This window comes from Heterodontus francisci, chromosome 1, assembly GCF_036365525.1.
Source record: "Heterodontus francisci isolate sHetFra1 chromosome 1, sHetFra1.hap1, whole genome shotgun sequence".
Classification (NCBI taxonomy): Eukaryota; Metazoa; Chordata; class Chondrichthyes; order Heterodontiformes; family Heterodontidae; genus Heterodontus; species Heterodontus francisci.
In genome coordinates, this window is record NC_090371.1 from 210047956 (window position 1) to 210069404 (window position 21449).

The window sequence follows — 21449 nt, forward strand, 5'->3', positions numbered from 1 at the left end:
GGAAAATATTTGGCCCCTGCTTCGTGCTTCTGTTCAATGTCAAGATTTGAGATCATGAACCTGTGGTATGGGGCATTGTGAAGAGAATTGATGCCCTACCAGTTGCTTATTACAACATTGATATAAAACTGACTCCTGACACGCAGTCCAGCGCTGCTGTCATCAGAGCACTCCGAGATTCGCACATGCGCAGAACGGACCCTTGCTGTCAGTATGGTGCTGCACATGCGCAGCCGACGTCAGCACCCAGCTTGCCAGGACTAATTCGCGCATGTGCGTGAAAACGTCATTGTGTACTGCAACATCTGCTCACCGCTCGGACCCCACCTCATCACTTCTCCCCCCCCTCGGCCGCTCGCTCCCTGCTTCACCACCCCGTACCTACCTGTGGGCCAGTTGCTCCCCGCCACGCCACTTCTGTCCCCTCGGCCACTCGCTCTCCGCTTCACCCCCCCACCTACCTGTGGGCCACTTGCTCCCAGTCTTGCCACTTCTCAATCCTCAGCCACGTGCTCCCCGCTCACCCCACTACCTGCCTGTGGCCACTTGCTCCTGTCCTCGCCACTCCTCCCCTCTGCTGTGCCTCTGCTTCTCTGCTCCCTCCCCCTTCAGGTCCCGGTCCCTCCCGCAATCGCCGCCTTTCTTCCCCGCACGGGGGAAATGGGGGAGAGAGAGAGAGAGTGACAAGATAGGAACGGGAAGGGAGGGAGACTGCGAGCGAGACGGAGCAGGGGGCAGAAGCGGGAGGGAGCAGGGAGCAGAGGCAGAGTAGAGGAGATGAAGTGGTGAGGCTGGGAGTGAGTGGCCCATATGTTGGGAGGGGGTGGTGGTGAAGCGGGGAACGAGTGGCCGAGGGGAGAGAAGTGGCGAGGCTTGGAGCAAGCGGCGGGCAGATGGGTGTGGGAGGCAGCGGCGAAGAGAGTGCGATGGCAGATGGGGGTGGGATGGAGGCGGCGATTGCAGCTACTGTGGGCATTTGGGTTTCATTTGTTTTTGTTTTTGTGATAAATTGAGCAGTGCATCTTTTCTACTGCCAGTTGCCAAAAACTTCGCAGATGGTGACGTTTCAGTGCATGAGGCTCCATTTGCGCATGTGCAAGTACTGCGCCACTTAGTGGTTGCGTTGTCAGCAAATGCAGCCAAATAAAAAAGTGGCCTTTAATTTCCAGGGGAGTTGTCCAGATCTCCTGATGGAACTTTGACTGAAAACAAACATTTTTACCATTTCTCTGGGGGTTCCACAGAACTACCGAAGTCATGGTGCAAGCTTGGGAGAACTGCCGTGAAAATTCAGGGAAGGTGGGCTAAAAATTTGTTTGTGTAATGCTGAGTCAAAGCAGTGTTATGTAGATTACATCAATTCCCCCGGGCAGACAGCGCCGCAGGGCCTCACGACTTTCCTCATTGATACCTACTCATGTACATCCCGGCTGGCATTGCTGACTGGTCTTGTGGAATCAATATAGTCTGTGTACCATTGCTTTGAAACAATGTTACATGAATGAATTTTTAGCATGTATGTTTTCCCCAATATTAACATTGATTTACTGTGGTTTTTGTATTTGATTTTCTCTTTGTGGAGCTGCTAAATGAGGTTCTGACTTCCCTTTGAAACTTAACTAAATTAGAGAGCTTAATAGGGAAAACAGCACCAGCTCCTGTGAAATGTTCACGCTAGATGGGTCAAATGCCCTTTTTCCATTCTGTCTCCTTTATTAATCCTCTAGACACTGAAATAAGTGGGGGGAATTTTAACCCTGAAGGACGACTTCCCTACCCTGCAATCGCCTTCTCCCCCACCCTGCGATCTCCTACTCCCCTACCCACCCTTCCTCCTGCAATTTCCTACTTACCTGGCATCTGCTTCCCTGCTGGCTGATTTCCTGTCTATCAGGCTAGTTGTTGGCTAGGAAACCAGCTGAAAAAATTCAAAAAATATCTTGTAGTTAATTTCTGCAGGATGTCTGGGAAACCTTTACTGCCAGGTTTTCTGTCCGGAAATCCTCCTCCATGCTCTCTTCAAGGCTGTGAGTAAACATGTCCTGTGCCCCTTGTAAATTGAAGTTGCATCAACACTGCATTTCTGGGATTTACTGAGCAAAGTGTTATTTGTAAGCTTTACAAACTGAAATATTTTGCTACTCTTTGGGATAGGGTTGGAATATTCTGTCTTGTAGAAAAAAAAGATTAATTTTACAGGTAATTTTATTTTAGCAAATGTTATCAAGATTGTACAGCTGCTTTTAAAATCTAGGAAAAATATTTCAATGGGCTCCTCTCTAATTTAGCCCTTTAGGTTTTGCTGATACATTTTGTCTTCGACAATTTATATGTATATTTGATGCATTTTTCATGTCAATGTACCTTAGAAAGCTGCATGTATCTTGCAGATTAGAATTTCTTTCACTCGTGGAATTACTAGGTCAAGCCAGCAGCTTGATACTATTATAACATTGCATGAAAGCTAGCGTGGAACTTGCTAAGGAAAACATCACACGTTGATTCGGATGGTGCTAATGTTCTGGAGTACCTCTTTGATCCTTATCAGTAGCTTCAAAGCAATTAGCTGCTTTATTTATGTCTTTTCCTTTACCTCTCTGCCCATAGCCAGCTCTTCCAATTAATGCTTAATGCCTTGCACTATTGTATATTCTTGAAATCCCACACTTTATCCAAGTATCCAGTCTCTGGTCTTCTAGTAACTGTGGGGACCTATTATTGTAAAGATGGTAATGAACTGCACTGAGTATATGGTAGACACTGGACATCCAAATAAAAATAAATTTTGCTTCCACAAACATTTAACCATATCTTTTATTGTGATGGAGTTGGCGGTTTGAGAGACCAGTGGGGAAAGCGTGTGCGAGCGTTGTCTGAACAGATGACTTGTCAAATGCTCTGTTTGGTTTCAAAGCTTTTTTTTTCTGAGACAGACAACTGAAAGGGAAACTAAAATTGAAGCAGAAACTGAAACTAAAACTTCGGTTTCTGGGGAAACTGAAACTGATTGGAACCATATAAAAGGGACACAGAGCCATCCAAGCTTCAATCACGAAGGAGTGGAGTGCTGGCAAGCTGAAAAAAGAGAAGGCTGGATCCAGGAGTTGTTTCTGTTACTTAAAGTAACTGATTAACAAGTCTCGGCCATAATGTGCTGAATTTTACTGGCCCCTCGATGCTGCGGGCCGTGGCGCGGGGGCCGGTAAAATGCTGTGGGGAGAGGCCTGCCTCGACCCGTGACGTCGAGAAGGGCCTGCTGCATATTACCGGCGGTGGGGGGACCTCGGTGCGCACCCACTCCCCACCCCCGGCCGCCAAGCAGCGGGCCCTTCATCTCCATATTAAAATGAGCCCGAATGACATTCAAGTTAATTTACCTGTAGGCGGCAGCCGTGAGTGAGGAGGGATCTCATAGAAACCTATAAAATTCTAACAAGACTTGACAGGGTAGGTGCAGGAAGGATATTCCCGATGGTGGGGGAGTCCAGAACCAGGGGCCAAAGTCTAAGGATATAGGGTAAACCTTTCAGCACTGAGATGAGGGGAAATTTCTTCACCCAGAGAGTGGTGAGCCTGTGGAATTCGCTACTACAGAAAGCAGTTGAGGCCAAAACATTGTATGTTTTCAAGAAGGAGTTAGATATAGCTCTTGGGACGAAAGGGATCAAAGGATAGCGGGCGAAAGTGGTAACAGGTTACTGAGTTGGATGATCAGCCATGATCATAATGAATGACGGAGCAGACTCGAAGGGCCGAATGGCCTACTCCTGCTCCTATTTTCTATGTTTCCACTACGATATTTTGGCCGCTGTTCGTGCTCCGCGCGCCTGTAGAACTCCGCATGGAATTCCGGGCGTGAACCTGGTGGGGAGGGGGGAGCAATAGAATTTTCAGGGCGGGAGGGGTGAAGGAGCGGGGAAATCAATTTTAATTGGATGTGGGGATGATGGGAAGGGGTTGAAGGGCCAAAGATTGAAGGTTGGGGGGGCAAGTTTGGGTCTTTGTAAAATCAATGGATGGTCATTTTGGGCATTGAAATGACCATTGGGGCTTTGGGGAAGGGCCTCCATCTTCTAATTATTTATTAAAAACATTTTAAGTGCAATTCATCTTTAAAAATTTAAATGTGTGTTAAGGGCTTAAAGCCCTTTGAAAATGGTGGTGGCGCCGGACACCATTGCTGGGGACGTGACGGCCGCCCCCTTACATCATTGGGGGTGGCCGCTACGCCCCCTCTATTTAAATGAGCCCCCGCACAGAATATTGTCAGGGCTCAGGGACAGCACATCTGCGCAGAATGCACGTTGTTTTTAGAGTGTGCCGCCGCGAACTGCGTGCACTCATAAAATGTAGCCCACTGTGCATAGCGTTATCACTGAAGGGCTCGGATAAAGGAATACTGGTGGATCCACACCATCAGGACTGTGTCGTGAGAAGAGCTGTGGAGGTTTTGGAAAAGTGTGCTGTTTTGGGTGAGGACCGTACCTGTGGAGTTCAGGTTGAAAGGGAACTGCTGTCGGGTGAGAATTGGTGGCTGCAACTTGTAAGAAAGAAGTTGGAAATCTACCTGAGGAAGTTCAGAGCTTTGAAGAAACTTTGTGGCTATAATTGGTGCTTCATATGCTGAGTGGACTGCCCAGTAATTCTGTGAGGTCTATCTTTGTTGTATCTGATAGTTAATGTGTAATTTGTGATATATATATATGATTTGTCTGTTAATTCATGTTTAATTTATGTTGTTTTTGGTTTGACTGTTAAAGTAAAAGTTATAGAAATGAAATCTGGTCCATTTGTTCTTTTTATTAGGGTTGTTCGGTAAATTTGGTTCTTTGGTTTGTTCATTATTTACACTCAGAACTAATATTTATATAGTCTGTGAATGGTAGAAGCAGCAGATCAGCAAGGAGAATATTGGAGAAATCCAGCTACTAGGTGGTGAAGCCATGGATTACGATTTCAGTGGGGTGAAAATCGGCAAGTTCTATCACAGATGGCCCTGTCACATAATAGCCCAAGGGGTGAAGTTGAAAATTAGCCTCAGAGTTTCAAAATACTCCAAGGTTGATGAGGACAAATGAGTTTAGTGTCATCAGAGAAATTGTAATGCATCCTTTTCTGTATTCCTGATATTACATTCCATCCATACATAATAGAATGCAAGGTCTTCCTACAACAACTGGCAAGTACATTCTCAACCCATACAGATATATCATATTTGAAGGGGGCCCAATTGCTTCAATCCCGCACCTTGGGAGGAAATTTAATTTAACCCATCTGGCGAAAAACTGTATTGGATTGGCTGCCTGGTTTATACCCCATCCAATTTTACTTTTTATCAAAGTTAATGCAAAGTAGAATCCTGGATCCCACTGGGCATATTAGATTAAAAGTACCCACATTATTTAATTTAAAAGTGATTTTTAAAAAAAGCTCTGGTTCTCTGCTATTGTTATGGGGATTTGAAAAACTGGCAGTGCAAAGTGATAGCTAATAAAACCATTTGGGATGTGGCTGACCAAGCCCACAGTTGCTTTGGTATGGTTCTAAAATATGTTGTTAAGGCAGAACATGATCACTGCTACCTTTATTGGCATTGTCAGACATATTCATGCAAGTCTGACTCTTTGAAATTCTTCTGTATCTTCTTGCACAGTTCATTTATATTTGACTTTCATTGAATTTTCATACAGTACATGACTGGCCAACCAATAATGCAAATGTAATATCTTTAACTCTTAAGAGAATTGCTCCCTTCACACAATGTAAGCATGTTCATACTAATACCATTGTGAAATCAGATAAATAATATGAATCTACTAACCATCTGTAGTGTGGGATGGTTTCCAAAGTTCCATACATGCGTAAAGTCTTACAAGTGATGTGCATAGTTCTGAAAATTGGGCCTGCTAACTTGTACTCCACTGCTGCCACGTGCAATTTTCAGGTATTACTTTGATAATGATGTCCCAGATATTTCAACTTCAGTGGAGATTGCACCCACAGTAAGCTCCTTCTCCATATAAAGAACAAAAGAACAAAGAACAGTGCAGCACAGGATCAGGCCATTCGGCCCTCCAAGCCTGCGCCGATCTTGATGCCTCCCTCTGGCAAATGTGCATCTGTTTATAGTGGCCTAGTTCAAAGCTTCTCTTGAAGTTGGCTTATGGTGATTTTTCTAGTGATTGTGAAGGCTTATTTTTAGAATGAGCATTTTTGGGTAGCTTCATTGGACTTCTTCCACATTGTGCCATTTTTGCTGAAATGTAATTTTCTGCATGACACACTTACCTACAATCTTGGCTGTTATTCTAAGTGCAACCATGTAAGGTAGGAGGATGGGAATCCCCTGCAGATTCCAGTGCATGCTGTATGACCTGGATGAGGAGGATGGGTTTATGAAGCCACACCAAGTCAAGTTCAAAGGCTTTACAGGATCTTTGTAAACCTTGCTGGTACTCCAGAACTCAGATGTACAGATGGCAGCAGTCATACCTAGAGATGCCATCCCACCTTTCCTTGGTGCTGCTGCTTCACAGAGAGATAGTGATCAAAGTATGCCACCTGCTACTGGCACGCATGCAGGCTAATTGATGAATACTGTAGCACTACCTGTGGCTGTGAGGGTGATAACGGCTTTAACTTTTGGTGGCCCAGATATCCTTTGGGGTCACCGCTGTACACAGATGCAAAACTTAGGTGACGTGTTCTCCAGAGGCACCAAGTTCTAACTTTCCAAATGGAAAGGACCAGGCTCCTCAAGAGTGTTAATATCTCTTTTTGATTGGCAGTCTTACCATGAGCGAAGGGCATTATTGGTGGAATCCATGTCGTTATCAGGTTTCCAATTGAGAACTCCAATATCTCCACTCATAAATGTGACTATTAAAATATAATCCTGCACGTCAATAGCTGTTACTCAGAGACTAACCATGGCCCACTATGCTGTAGCAATTTTGAAGGGCCCACCAGAATGAACGGTTGGATTTTGGAGACCAGGCTTAACTTTTGGAGCACTGGTTCACAATATCCATCAGGAACCTTGAATCAGCAGCTGAGTGGAGCCATAGTGAGGTCCACTGCACTGCCAGAATTACTGTTGAATGTACCATAGGCATGACAACGCACCATTTCCACTGTTTGGAACACTCAGCAGGGCTGCTGCATACAGTCCAGCCAAGGCAAGCAAGATCATTGTTTTGTGCTACAGGCTACGTAGTTTTAGAAACATAGAAAATAGGAGCAGGAGTAGGCCATTCGGCCCTTCGAGCCTGCACCGCCTTTCAGTACGATCATGGCTGATCGTACAAACTCAGTACCCTGTTCCTGCTTTCTCCCAGTATCCCTTGATTCCTTTAGCCCTAAGAGCTATATCTAACTCTTTCTTGAATATATTTAATGATTTGACCTCAACTGCTTTCTGTGGTCGAGAATTCCACAGGTTCACCACTCTCTGGGTGAAGAAATCCCTCCTCATCTCAGTCCTAAATGGCTAGCCCCATATCCTTAGATTGTGACCCCTGGTCCTGGACTGTCCCGCCATTGGGAACATCCTTCTTGCATCTAGTCTGTCCAGTCCTGTTAGAATTTTGTAGGTTTCTATGAGATCCTCTCTCATTCTTCTAAACTCGAGCGAATACAAGCCTAATCGACCCAATCTCTCTTCATGTCAGTCCTGCCATCCCAGGAATCAGTCTGGTGAACCTTCACTGCACTCCCTCCATAGCAAGAACATCCTTCCTCAGATAAGGAGACCAAAACTGCACACAATACTCCAGATGTGGCCTCACTAAGGCCTTGTATAATTGCAGCAAGACATCCTTTCTCCTGTACTTGAATCCTCTCGCTATGAAGGCCAACATACCATTTGCCTTCTTAACTGCCTGCTGCACCTGCATGCTTACTTTCAGCGACTGGTGCACAAGGACACCCAGGTCTTGCTGCACCTCCCCCTTTCCCAATCTATCGCAGTTCAGAAAATATGCCTTTCTGTTTTTGCCACCAACGTGGATAATCTCACATTTATCCACATTATACTGCATCTGCCATATATTCACCCACTCAACCTGTCCAAATCACACTGGAGCTTCTCTGCATCCTCCTCACAGCTCACACACCCACCCAGCTTTGTGTCATCTGAAAACTTGGATATATTACATGTAATTCCCTCATCTATATCATTAATATATATGGTGAGTAGCTGGGGTCCTAGCACTGATCCGTACGGTACCCCACTGGTCACTGCCATGCCACTCGGAAAAAGACCCATTTATTCCTAGTCTTTGTTTCCTGTCTGCCAACCAGTTCTCTATCCATGTCAATACCTTACCCCCAATCCCTTTAATTTTGCACACTGATCTCTTATGTGGGATCTTATCGAAAGCCTTCTGAAAGTCCAAATACACCACATCCACTGGTTCTCCCTTATCTATTCTACCAGTTACATCCTCAAAAAATTCCAGTAGATTTGTCAAGCATGATTTCCCTTTCGTAAATCATGTTGACTTGGTCCGATCATGTCATTGTTTTCCAAGTGCTCTGCTATTACATCTTTTATAATGGACTCCAGCATTTCCCCCACTACAGATGTCAGGCTACCCAGTCTATAATTCTGTTGTCTCTCTGCCTCCTTTTTCAAATAGTGGGGTTACATTAGCTACCCTCCAATCCGTTGGAACTGTTCCAGAGTCTATAGAATTTTGAAAAATGACCAACAATGCATCTACTATTTCAAGGGCCACTTCCTTAAGTACTCTGGGATGTAGATTATCAGGCCCTGGGGATTTATCGGCCTTCAATCCCATCAATTTCCCTAACACCATTTCCCTACTAATACTGACTTAATACAGTTCTTCCTCACTAGACCCTATGTTCCCCAACATTTCTGGGAGGTAATTTGTGTCCTCCTTTGTGAAGACAGAACCAAAGTATGTATTTAATTGGTTTGCCATTTTTTTGTTCCCCATTATAATTTCCCCCGTTTCTGACTGTAAGGGACCCACATTTGTCTTCATTAATCTTTTTCTCTTCACATATCTATGGAAGCTTTTACAGTCAGTTTTTATGTTCTCTGCAAGCTTACTCTCATACTCTATTTTCCCCTTCTTAATCAATCCCTTTGGCCCCCCTTTGCTGAATTCTAAACTGCTCCCAATCCTCAGGTTTGCTGCTTGTTCTGGCCATTTTATATTTCTCCTCCTTGGATCTAATACTATCCCTAATTTCTTTTGTAAACCAGGGTTGAGCCACCCTTCCTGTTTTATTTTTGCGCCAGACAGGAATGAACAATTGTAATTCATCCATGTGCTCTTTAATTGCTAGCCATTGCCTATCCACTGTCAACCCTTTAAGTAAGGTTCCCCAATCTATCATAGCCAACCCGCGCCTCATACCTTCATAGTTTCCTTTATTTAGATTCAGGACCCTAGTCTCGGAATCAACTCTCTCACTCTCCATCTTAATGAAGAATTCTATCATTTTATGGTTGCTCTTCCCGAGGAACCCCGCACACAAGATTGTTAACTAATCCTTTCTCATTACACAATACCCAGTCTAGGATGGCCTGTTCTGTAGTTGGTTCCTCAATGTATTGGTCCAAAAAACCATCACGTACGCACTCCAGGAATTCCTTCTCTACAGTTTTTTTACTTTTTAAATTTGGTTTGCCCAATCTATATGTCGATGAATGTCACCCATAATTACAGTTGCACCCTTATTGCATGCATCTCTAATTTCTTGTTTAATGCTATCTTCTACATCACCACTGCTGTTTGGTGGTCTATATATAACCCCCACCAACGTTTTCTGCCCCTTGGTTTTTCTTAGCTTCACCCATACAGATTCCACATCAGGATTCTCTGAGCTAATATCCTTCCTCACTATTGTATTGATTTCCTCTTTTACTAACAACGCTACTCCACCTCCTTTAGTAGTACTCAACATATCACAAGGTTTTTTTTCAAAAAAAAACTTTCCCCTTTTTTAAGCTATTTAAATGCACTAACAGCTGTTACTTACCCAACCAATCACCTTGCAGATTTCCCATGATGTCATTGTAAGTTTATTTTCCCCTCTTTCAAATCTCAGCATGCGGAGAAACAGAGAGAGTGAGAGAGCCAGCTGCCACTCCGGTCGACAGGTAAGTGAGGGCCTCGAGCCCCGCACTCTATTTTTCATGTCCTGCTCTGGATCAGCCTCCTCCCAGGTTTGCCAGCCGCCGCTCTGGTCTCCAGGTAAGTGAGGGCCTCAAGCCCTGTGCTCTCCTTTTCAGGTCCTCCTCCGGATCAGCCTCCTCCCAGGTCTGCCAGCTGCCGCTCCGGTCTCCAGGTAAGTGAGGGCCTCGAGCCCCGCGCTCTCTTTTTCAGGTCCCGCTCCGGATCAGCCTCCTCCTAGGTCCGTCTGCTGCCGTTCCGGACTCCAGTTAAGTCATGCAATCACTTTACGATGTGAGCATGCAGCAAGCCAAGGACGACTAGAGGCCTGCACGCTTCCAGGAAGACAATGAAGCCTTGTAGAGGGAGCTGCTGCAAAATTCCCTAAATTCTAGAAGCTTTCAGTAAAGGAAATCTTTTTGCCACTGTGTTTCATCAGTAAAAGCACAGATTGTGACCCCCCCTCTTGAAGATGGCACATATTTTATTTACTGAACCCGAATTGACCGACACTGTAACATAGAACCTCCTGTCATGCAGGCCCCCACCTGCCAAAAATGAGGCACACATTATTTTGCCACATGAACATTAAAACTTAAGATTGTGGCTGGGAGGAAAAGAGGGCCTATCACAAGGAATTGCCAATCCACTGACTGGAAAGACATTTGCATGCTAGCAGACTGTGTTGGAACAAGGGTCCCATTCCTTGCTTCCCCAAAACACAGAAGAAGTGGTCAGACCAGTTTAGTCACATGATTAACTGACTGTTGGAGTTTTTTGAATTTGAACTTGCTGAGAGAAAGAAACTCAGAAAGCTGCTTTCTCCTGGACTGAGAACACCTTTCTCCTGTCTGCGCTCATCTCTTTCTCATGGAATTGAAGACACATGAACCCCAAGAGAGAAAAGTCTCCTACAGTGAACAAGATTTAAGAAGAATACTGGGTCCCAACGAAAAGCAAGACTGCCTACAATCAAGGACTACAGCGAGCTCGAAGCACAGTAAAAACCCCTCTTCAGAGATTGCCTCAAAGTTTTTTTTTCTTCTCTTTTCTGTCCCTATTTTCTTGTGCGTATCACGTATACATGCTAGCGTGGGGCGTGGTGTGTATCCGTAGGCGTTTACCGTATTAGAGTTTAAGTTTAAAATTTAATAAATTTCACGTTTCTTCTTTAAACCTGAGAAAACCTGGTTGTGCTCATTTCTTTCCCTTATAATTGGAAAGTTGGGAGCAAGGATTCACCAAGGGGGAGCTCAAAACACAGTGTATTTAAAAATTAAAACCCTGTTACAATAAGCCCTTGTGAAGGCTAAAAGGGACCCTTAGACACCTTTCCCACATAGTCGTAACACTCCAAACACATTACCCAAAAGTTACACCATGTACAAAGAGAGAAACCAAAGGGAATAGATTTATTGGATGTTTGCTGCATACTCCTACATGCAGTAATGCCCCTGCTTCCCCCAGGTGTTGCTCAGGGGAGTATGCTGTCTTATTGGTTAGCCAACAACATTGACGCAATGCTCCCTGAGTGGAAGGAGCAACTGTTGGTGTGGTGAGCTGTGACCCTCTTTAGATGGTGGTAGTCTGGGTTTTCTGGATGCAGGTATCCCTGCAATAGGTGGAGACATTTGCTGCCAACGTGTGCCTACTTTCTGACAGTTCCTTAATTCTTTGAGGGGTTGGCATGTGCTATAGTCATCTGCCAAAGGGCAATTCCTCTGTTCATATCTCCAAGCCTTGCGGTCTTGCTCTTTTCTCTTCAGTTGCTCATAGAAGCCTGCCATTTTCGCTTTCAGGTTGTCTACCATCTTCATTCTCTTTCTTCCTCTTGGTCTACATCATCTAATCTTCCTTCAATCCCCTCCTTCAGCAAGTTCTCATGCCTTAGAATATGGCCAATCCAAATGGGGTCTGGCATAAATGGCCTAAATGATTTTTAAGTTGTCTCCTTGAGGGAAAGTTGCTTTGAGACCCGTCCCTGCCATGCTCTCAGTGATGAGCCTCTCAGATAGTATCTCCACAATCTGTGTGAGAGCAGCCAGTAGGCTTTCTCTGATATGGGTGAAGCCTGGCATCACTGCTCTTTCCAAACAATGACAAAGATTATCAAAGCTGCCAGTGACAGGCGCTGTAACGAGGTGCACATGGCCTCATAGACATCAATCATGTTGTCTGTATGAGAACTCTTTGCCATGTTTACTCCCTTGCTCCTTTGGAGGCTCCCCTAGAGAGTGCCACAAGGGTGCCATTTGCTTCATGGTACTATGTATTTCAATAAATTCAACCTGCAGAACTGAATGAATGTCATGGGTGTTCTGCATACTCTGTAACAGCTGCTGCAAACTGCTTATAGTTGACCAACAGGAGGCTCCGTAAGCCTTTTATTCCTGCACTAACTCCTTTCTGAGGGTAGGTTCAGTAGGATATCAATTCTTGTGGCTCTAGACCTTGCTCATTAATGACCATGCTATGTTTCCTGCCATCATCTTTTGTATGGATGGTTTGCAAAAAGTTTGTGCCACGCAGCGTCTGCAGAAATAAGGAGGGGGATGATTTTTGCTGAAAACTTTAGGTGCTGTAGACCCTCCAAGGCGACCAAGATGAGGTCTTAAGCTGCAACACCAGTTTATCCAGTGCTTAATGCAAGATGCCATCTTGGTAAAGGAGCTGAAACCTGTGTTCGGGACATCTGCCTGGATGCTCCTTAAACAGTTAATTTGCCATTTAAAATGCCTGCTGGCGCATTTTAGGGGTGAGCACATATATTAATGCCCTGTCATAACAGTGGCCAACTGGTAGTATACACAGCGTTAATGTCGATTTCAAACGCTTTTTAAAGGATTATCACCATTTCATGTTTGTTGCAATTGGAGCGGTAAAGAAGATCTCTGGAGCACACTTTGTCAAGACTTCACCAACACCTGAGCAACATTTATTCTGGAAATTCGTTGAGGATTACACTTAAAAAGGGTAAGTGCTATTCTGCTCTACCTTATTGGACACCTTATAGGAGTCACCAAGCGAAAGGGAGAGCTTGGTCATTGGCATCTTGCTAGGGGTCCCACTTAGTCTGAATGAGAAATTGGACATGGACATGAGTCCAGGCAGAGCATCATCAGCTGCTGCAGGAGAGAGGGACAGAAGGATATCCCTCCTCCTGTGGAAGACATCCACGAGGATCCCCAGTGCTGCATACAAGAACCTGTGCATCCTCTCCCTCAGTCCCTGAGCCATCCAGCAACGTGTGCTGTGTGCAAGCCAGAGCACTCTATGCCTTCAGTGGAAGTTGGTGCAAGGAGCCCATGTATACTGCTCTACGAAAATTGTGTCTAATTAGCTCTTAAGTGCGAAACCTGTCGATTTCTAGTTTAGCTCTTCCAGGCAAGTTTAAGTTACAATAATCAGCAATTAGGAGCAAAATTGTGTGCTAAATCCAGACTTTCAAACAGGCTAGTTTGATTGACACTGCACTCATTTAGCACCTGTTTTCACTTCTTGGCCAAAATAACCCCCAAGGTATGTAAGTACTTGAGGATAATGCAGTGTGACATTTTTGCAGCGGCTCTCTCTCAGGAACTGTAAATTGCCAGTTACATTAGGGTCATATTGTATGATGGAAGAGAGTACACATGTATACTAAAGTGAGTACACGTACCTTAGTATTTCTTCTGATGCAGCAGATCTTTTTCTTCCATTTTTCTCCAACTTCAAGAATAATCCAGGAAATTATAGGCCGGTGAGCCTTACATCAGTGGTAGGGAAACTATTACAGAGGATTATTCGGGACAGGATTTACTCCCATTTGGAAACAAACAAACTTATTAGCAAGGGACAGCATGGTTTTGTGAAGGGGAGGTCGTGTCTTACTAATTTGATTGAGTTTTTTGAGGAAGTGACGAAGATGATTGATGAGGGAAGGGCGGTGGATGTTGTCTATATGGACTTTAGTAAAGCCTTTGACAAGGTCCCGCATGGCAGACTGGTGCAAAAGGTGAAGTCACACGGGATCTGAGGTGAGCTGGCAAGATGGATACAGAACTGGCTCGGTCATAGAAGACAGAGGGTAACAGTGGATGGGTGTTTTTCTGAATGGAGGAATGTGACTAGTGGTGTTCCGCAGGGATCAGCGCTGGGACCTTTGCTGTTTGGAGTATATATAAATGATTTGGAGGAAAATGTAGCTGGTCTGATTAGTAAGTTTGCGGACAGCACAAAGGTTGGTGGAGTTGCGGATAATGATGAGGATTGTCAGAGGATACAGCAGGATATAGATCGGTTGGAGACTTGGGCGGAGAAATGGCAGATGGAGTTTAATCCGGACAAATGTGAGGTAATGCATTTTGGAAGGTCTAATGCAGGTGGGAGGTATACAGTAAATGGCAGAACCCTTAGGAGTATTGACAGGCAGAGAGATCTGGGCGTACAGGTCCACAGGTCACTGAAAGTGGCAACGCAGGTGGATAATGTAGTTAAGAAGGCATACGGCATGCTTGCCTTCATCGGTCGGGGCATAGAGTATAAAAATTGGCAAGTCATGTTGCAGCTGTACAGAACCTTAGTTAGGCCACACTTAAAATATTGCGTGCAGTTCTGGTCGCCACACTACCAGAAGGACGTGGAGGCTTTGGAGAGGATACAGAGGAGGTTAACCAGGATGTTGCCTGGTCTGGAGGGCATTAGCCATAGCTAATTGTTTTCACTGGAACGACGGAGGTGGAGGGGCGACATGATAGAGGTTTACAAAGTTATGTGCAGCATGGACAGAGTGGATAGTCAGAAGCTTTTTCCGAGGGTGGAAGAGTCAGTTACTAGGGGACATAGGTTTAAGGTGAGAGGGGCAAAGTTTAGAGGGGATGTGCGAGGCAAGTTTTTTACACAGAGGGTGGTGAGTGCCTGGAACTTGCTGCCAGGGGAGGTGGTGGAAGCAGATATGATAGTGACGTTTAAGAGATATCTTGACAAATATATGAATAGGAAGGGAATAGAGGGATATGGGCCCTGGAAGTGCAGAAGGTGTTAGTTTAGGCGGGCATCAAGATCGGCGCAGGCTTGGAGGGCTGAATGGCCTGTTCCTGTGCTGTACTGTTCTTTGTTTGTTCTTTGTTTGTTCTACAGACCTGGGAGACAGCAATTACTTACAGATGGTCCCCTGTAGCTGAGTTTCCAGTTTCATAACAGGCTGGCCTTCTGTCCCGAAGAGGAATAACCTCCTTGTGTACTGCCCTCATCAAGACCTCTCCATAGGCATCCTAGCACAAATTTGGACCACTGTTCTCTCATTCCAACTTCTATAAGGAACAAAGCTGTGAACTCCCCTGTAAGAGTCAGCAGCAGTCCTTTAAGAGCTGCTGGCTGGCCCACTCTTGTGACAGCCTACAACCCTGAGGCCTTACTCTCTGCATATTTCCTATATGCAAAAACCCATTTAAATGAAATTGAAAATCTATCTAGGCTAGTCTCTCCTCGGTGTGGGTGTGTGCGGTTATGATTTTTAAAGACTTAAAAAACTGGGACTTGTGTTCCTTCATTTAGTCCATTGGAGCAAAGACTGGGGAATGAATGTAGCTTCTGTGAACAGATTGTTTTTTGGATCAAATAGCTTAGTTACATGCATTTAAAATGTGCATATTCAAGGAAAAGGTTTACCATTTGAAGCAAGTATGGAACATGTGACCATTTCAAACTCTACCCAATGTATTCTGTGTTACAAAATACCAAACAGCATATTTTGACCTGGAATTTAGTCTAATCATTACTGACTTTAAAGATACACTGTTATCCTACTTTTAATGTATTTCAAATAAAATTCTGTTAATCTCTTGCATTTCTCTGTTTTATAGAGGAATGAAGCCCCTAAAGGAAATTCTGTTGCTCAGTTATTGGAATGTAAAAATATACAGCAAGTCATTCAACAAAGGGATGAGGTTAGTCCAAAAGTAAGTATTAGATAAATAACAAATAGACTTTAAATTGGGAACACTTTTGCAAATTTAAATAATGTTGCTGCTTCCTTTTCCCCATAACAGTAATGTGCCCATGATTGACTAAATTATAATAAGTTCTCTCAGCTCACATAGACACTCTGTCCCTTCACACAGACCCTCTTTCCCTGCACTGAAACACTCCTTCCCTTCACAGATGCTCTTTCCCTTCACAGATGCTCTTTCCCTTCACAGATGCTCTTTCCCTTCACAGATGCTCCTTCCCATCAAAGACAATCTTTCCCTTCAACAACAGTTTTCCTTAATATAGTATCTTTAAAATGCTAAAACATCCCAATGCACTTCACAGGAGCATTATCAAACAAAATTTGGCACCAAGCCACATAAGGATATTAAGGGAAATGGCCAAAACGTGTTTGGATAGGTTTTTGGGAGCGTCTTAGAGGAGGAAAGAGAGACAGAGAGGTTTTGGGAGAGAATTCCAGAGCTTAGGACCTTGACAGATGAAGACATGGCTGCTAGTGGTTCAGAAATTCAAATTGGGGATGCTCAATACTCCAGAATTGGAGGAGCACTGATATCTTGGATCCATCACTAAGACCGTCTATTTCTACCTCAGTAGCATCACCCAACTCCGCCCCTGCCTCAGCTCATCTATTGCTGAAAGCCTCATCCATGCCTTTGTTAGCCCCAGACTTGATTATTCCAAAGTACTCCTGGCTGGCCTATGTTCAACCCGCCATAGGCTTGAGGTCATCCAAATCTCCTCTGGTCGCATCCTAATTCACACAAAGTTCCATTCACTTATTATCCCTGTACTTGCTGACCTGCATTAGCTCCTAATAAAGTCTTGAATTTAAAAGTCTCAGCCTTGTTTTTAAATCCCACCACGGTTTTGCTGCTTCCTATCTCTAAAACCACCTCCAGGAGGCTCCGACTGATCACAGAGATGCTGCTACCTTTCATTGAGATAGATGCTCCTGCCCCTCACAGGCCATTGTTTCTGTGCAGGGAATGGTAGTGGAATGTTACTGGACTAGTAATACAGAGGCCTGGACTAATGCTGCAGTGACACAAGTTCAAATCCCACCATGGCAGCTCAGAATCACAGAATTGCTACAGCACAGAAGGAGGCCATTCAGCCCTTCGTATCTGCACTAGCTCTCCAAAAGAGCAGTTTACCTAGTGCCACTCCCCGGCCTTTCTTCCTTTTCAGATAACAATCCAATTCCCTCTTGAATGCCTCGATTGAACCTGCCTCCACCACACTCTCAGGTAGTGCATTCCAGAACCTAACCGTTCGCTGCATGAAAAAGATTTTCCTCATGTCGCTATTGCTTCTTTTACGAACTACCTTATATCTGTGCCCTCTTGTTCTCGATCCCTCCGCCAATGGGAACAGCTTTTCCCTATCTACCCTGTCTAGACCGCTCATGATTTTGAATGCCTCTATCAAATCTCCTCCCAACCTTCTCTTCTCCAAAGAAAACAGTCTCAACTTCTCCATTCTATCCACATAACTGAAGTTTCTCATCCCTGGAACCATTCTTGGGAACCTTTTCTGCACTCTCTCCAATGCTTTCACATCTTTCCGAAAGTGTGGCGCCAGCTTGGTTTCGGCCTCGGGAAACTGAGCAACTCAAGGGAGGTAAGGGCAGATCTGGAGTAAAGGTGAGCACCCTTACAGCACTGCTTATGGACAGGACGAGCAGGAGTGCTTCCCCAATCGTATCTCCTTCCTTGGGATCAGATCCTCCACCCCACCTCCTCCTGCAGATTGGGCCCCATACATCCCATCGATTTTCCCCCCCCAGATTTCCTCTGGGATTGGACCTGCCTCCTTCCGGGATTGGAAATTGGACTCCCCAACCCCTGGGATCACGGATTGGACTCATATCATCCTTCTACTAGTGTTTCCCAGGCTCCTTGCCATCTGCTACGGTCTGCTCCGCATTGCTCCTTGTCCGACTGGAAGCCAAGCCTGTCAATCAGACCAACTTCTGGGAGGTCATGCTGCTTAAAAAAAACAATATGCATGCTATGGGTTAGAATTCTACAGCATATGGGTAAACCAGGACTTCCAGGTTTCCTGACAGAAACTTTGCTCCCCACCTCCTAAACCTGCCCCTGTCAATTTCAGGGCTATAATCTTTCCCTGTTCAATCTTTCAAAACGCTTTGTAGCTTTAAAAATTTAAATTGATCTCTTAGTCTAAAATAAAAGCAAAATACTGCGATTGCTGGAAATCTGAAAAAAAATACTGGAAATTCTCAGCAGGTCTGGCAGCATCTGTAGAGAGAAACAGGTTAACGTTTCAGGTCGTTTATCTTTCAACAGAACTAGAAAAAGTTAGAGATGTAATAGGTTTTAAGCAAGTACAGAGGCAAGGAAAGGGGAGGGGGGAAAGAACAAAAGGTAAGGTCTGTGATAGGGTGGAAGGCAGGAGAGATTAAATGACAAAAGGGATGATGGTGCAAAGCAAAAGGAAATGGTAATGGGGCAAGTAGAGAAACAAAAGATGAGTCTAGAGGAGGTTTAAATCGGAATAGCAGAATCACCACCAACAGCTGCCAACTGAAAAATGGGGGCAGAGGCTATGATGTGAAATCGTTGATCTCCACGTTGAGCCGGGAAAGCTGTAAAATGTCTAATTGAAAGATGAGATGCTGTTCCTCAAGATGACATTGAGCTTCACTAAAACAGGCTGAGGACAGAGCGATCAAGTGGTATCGGGTGGAGAATTAAAATGACAGGTGACTGGAAGCTCAGGGTCACAGTTGTGGACTGAATGAAGGTGAACCATAAAGCAGTCACACAATCTGCATTTGGCCTCCCCAATGTAGAAAAGACTGCATCCTGAGCAGTGAATACAGTATACTAAATTGAAAGAAGTACAAGTAAATCACTGTTTCATCTGGAAGGATTGTTTGGGGTCCTGTATGGTGAGAAGGGAGGCGATGAAAGGGAAGGTGTTGCATCTCCTGCACGGAAGGGTTATTGAGGAGTGGACCATGGTGACGCAGAGTGAACAGTCCCTTCAGCATGCTAAATGGAGAGGGGAGGGGAAGATGTGTTTGGTGGCAGCATCATGCTGGACGTGGCAAAAATGGTAGAGGATGATCCATTGAATGTGGATGCCGGTGAGGTGGAAGCTGAAGATAAGGGGAACCCTATCATTCTGGGAGGGAGAGGCAGGGGCACAAGCAGAAGTGCAGTAAATGGGATGGACAAGGTCGAGGGCCTTGTCAACTACGGTGGAGGGGAATCATCAGGTAAGGAAAAAGCAAGACATTTCGGAAGCACTGGTATGCAAGGTGGCATTATCAGAACAGATGCAACAGAGATAACGAACCAAGGAGAATGGAATAGAGTCCTTACAGGAAGCGGAGTGGGAGGAAGTGTAGTCATGTTATCTGTGGGTGTCAGTGGGCTTTTAGTGGATGTTACTCAATAGCCTGTCCCCAGAAATGGAGACAGAGAAGTTGAGGAAGGGAAGGGAAGAGTTGAAAATGGGCCATATGAAGGCGAGGAATGGGGGGAAAATTGGCAGCAAATGGGCGGTAGCTATTGGTGATGCTTCTACTATTCCCATTTAAAACTCCTGTAGACTCATCTTTTGTTTCTTTACTTGTTCCATTATCATCTCCTTTTGCTGTGCACCATCATCCCTTTTGTCACTTAATCTCTCCTGCTACGACTGAGCTAAAGAGCCACGGCAAAGTTTGCTCCAGCGGCAAACAGGTTTCTGATCCACTACAGGTGCTGCTGTTTCTCCAGGGACTGAGACTTGAAAATTTTGCCTGTTAACTTCGTTTCTCTCTCCACAGATGGTGCCTAACCTGCTGAGTATTTTCAACATTTTCTGTTTTTATTTCTCTTCTTAGCCTTCTCTCGTGGGAATAGTCAAGGTAGCTCAAATATGGGTAAATATAGTTTCCCATCCCTGTCAGCATCCTGGTGAACATATGTTGTGTCCTTTCTATAGTGAGATGGTCTAAGCACACATAGTACTCTAAAACCATGGCCTGAACTTTGATTTGTAGAAATTGATGATCAATTGATTGCACATGTACTCTTTTTATAAAACCTAAAATGTTGGAATTTCTCATGCTGTTTTTGACTACCTACTTTCTGTTCATGATGCTACATTTCCTCTTGCACCATGCACTTGAATTATCTAACAAGCCTTTTGTGAGACATCTTATTGAATGCCTTCTGGAAATCCATAAGCATTACAATCTACAACATTTCCTCTATCTCTCCAATTGGTCACTTCTTCAAAAAACTATTCAAATTTATCAAACATGATAATTGTGAGCTTTCTTGGGAAAGTGATGTGTAGTGAGGGTCCATCATGTTATTTCAGAATAATATTGTGAGGATCCGTACAATTAATTGAGTTTGTAAATGAAACATGTTTTTAACATTAAAGGAAAACAATACATTATAGTTGTAGCCAAGTATTTGTTTTTGGAACTGATTAACTGAAATTGGAGAATATTAATTAGAAACCATAATTTAAAACCCCTATTCATTAAAGTAATAACACTTACAATGAAGTAGTACTTATTTCCCCATGAGGAGGCTTTCATTCGAAAGTTAGGTAAAAGAGTACATTGAGTGCATTTTTTATTTTATTGAGTCCGACTATTTATAGTAACATTTTTGGTACATTAATCTACATTTGTGAGAATAGGTTTGTTGAAATTATCATTTTTGCCATTTTAAAGGGCAGTGCAAGTGATCATAAAAGTTCTGGTGGAGAAGTTAGTACATTACAGTCTTCTGATCACATTTGTACTGATGAAAATGCAGCCTGTCCATCAATTACTACACTGAAATGTAAGTACATGTTTGAAGCATTTTTGTTCCAAATCAATGGTGGAAAAAATATAACTTGTTCCAGGAGAAGAAAATATCAGTCTAATGGGAAAATATATGAAACTGTCCACAATTAGTTCTGTAGAAGTAGAAAAAGTGATAGCACAAACCATTAATCTTGTCCGAAAATATACTTCAAAACTGTAACGTTTAAGGTAATTATAAGGATTATTATTACATCAGGTTTCCTTATCAATACATGACACAATCCACTATTAGTCGAAGGGTCACTGACCCGAAACGTTAACTCTGCTTCTCTTTCCACAGATGCTGCCAGACCTGCTGAGTGAATCCAGCATTTCTTGTTTTTGTTTCAGATTTCCAGCATCCGCAGTATTTTGCTTTTATACTATTAGTCTTGCCCACTTTCCTTCTTATTGCCCATAATTGACACAATAGTGTCTTATCTGCTGAGGCCAAATAATGTCTTCCCAAGTCAACAATGACACAATTATTTTCTGAGTGCAGTTGTTTC

General features: G+C 44.0%; 1 protein-coding gene across 1 annotated transcript in view; it reads left to right on the forward strand.

Moving 5' to 3' along the window:
• LOC137370988 (uncharacterized) overlaps positions 1–18114 on the forward strand; it is a 184882-nt gene extending 166768 nt beyond the window's left edge. Inside the window, exons 6-7 of the mRNA XM_068032923.1 lie at positions 15992–16087; positions 17908–18114. Coding sequence (XP_067889024.1) covers positions 15992–16087; positions 17908–18114 — 303 coding nt within the window. The remainder of the gene's footprint in view (positions 1–15991; positions 16088–17907) is intronic.
• Positions 18115–21449: the final 3335 nt, after the last annotated feature.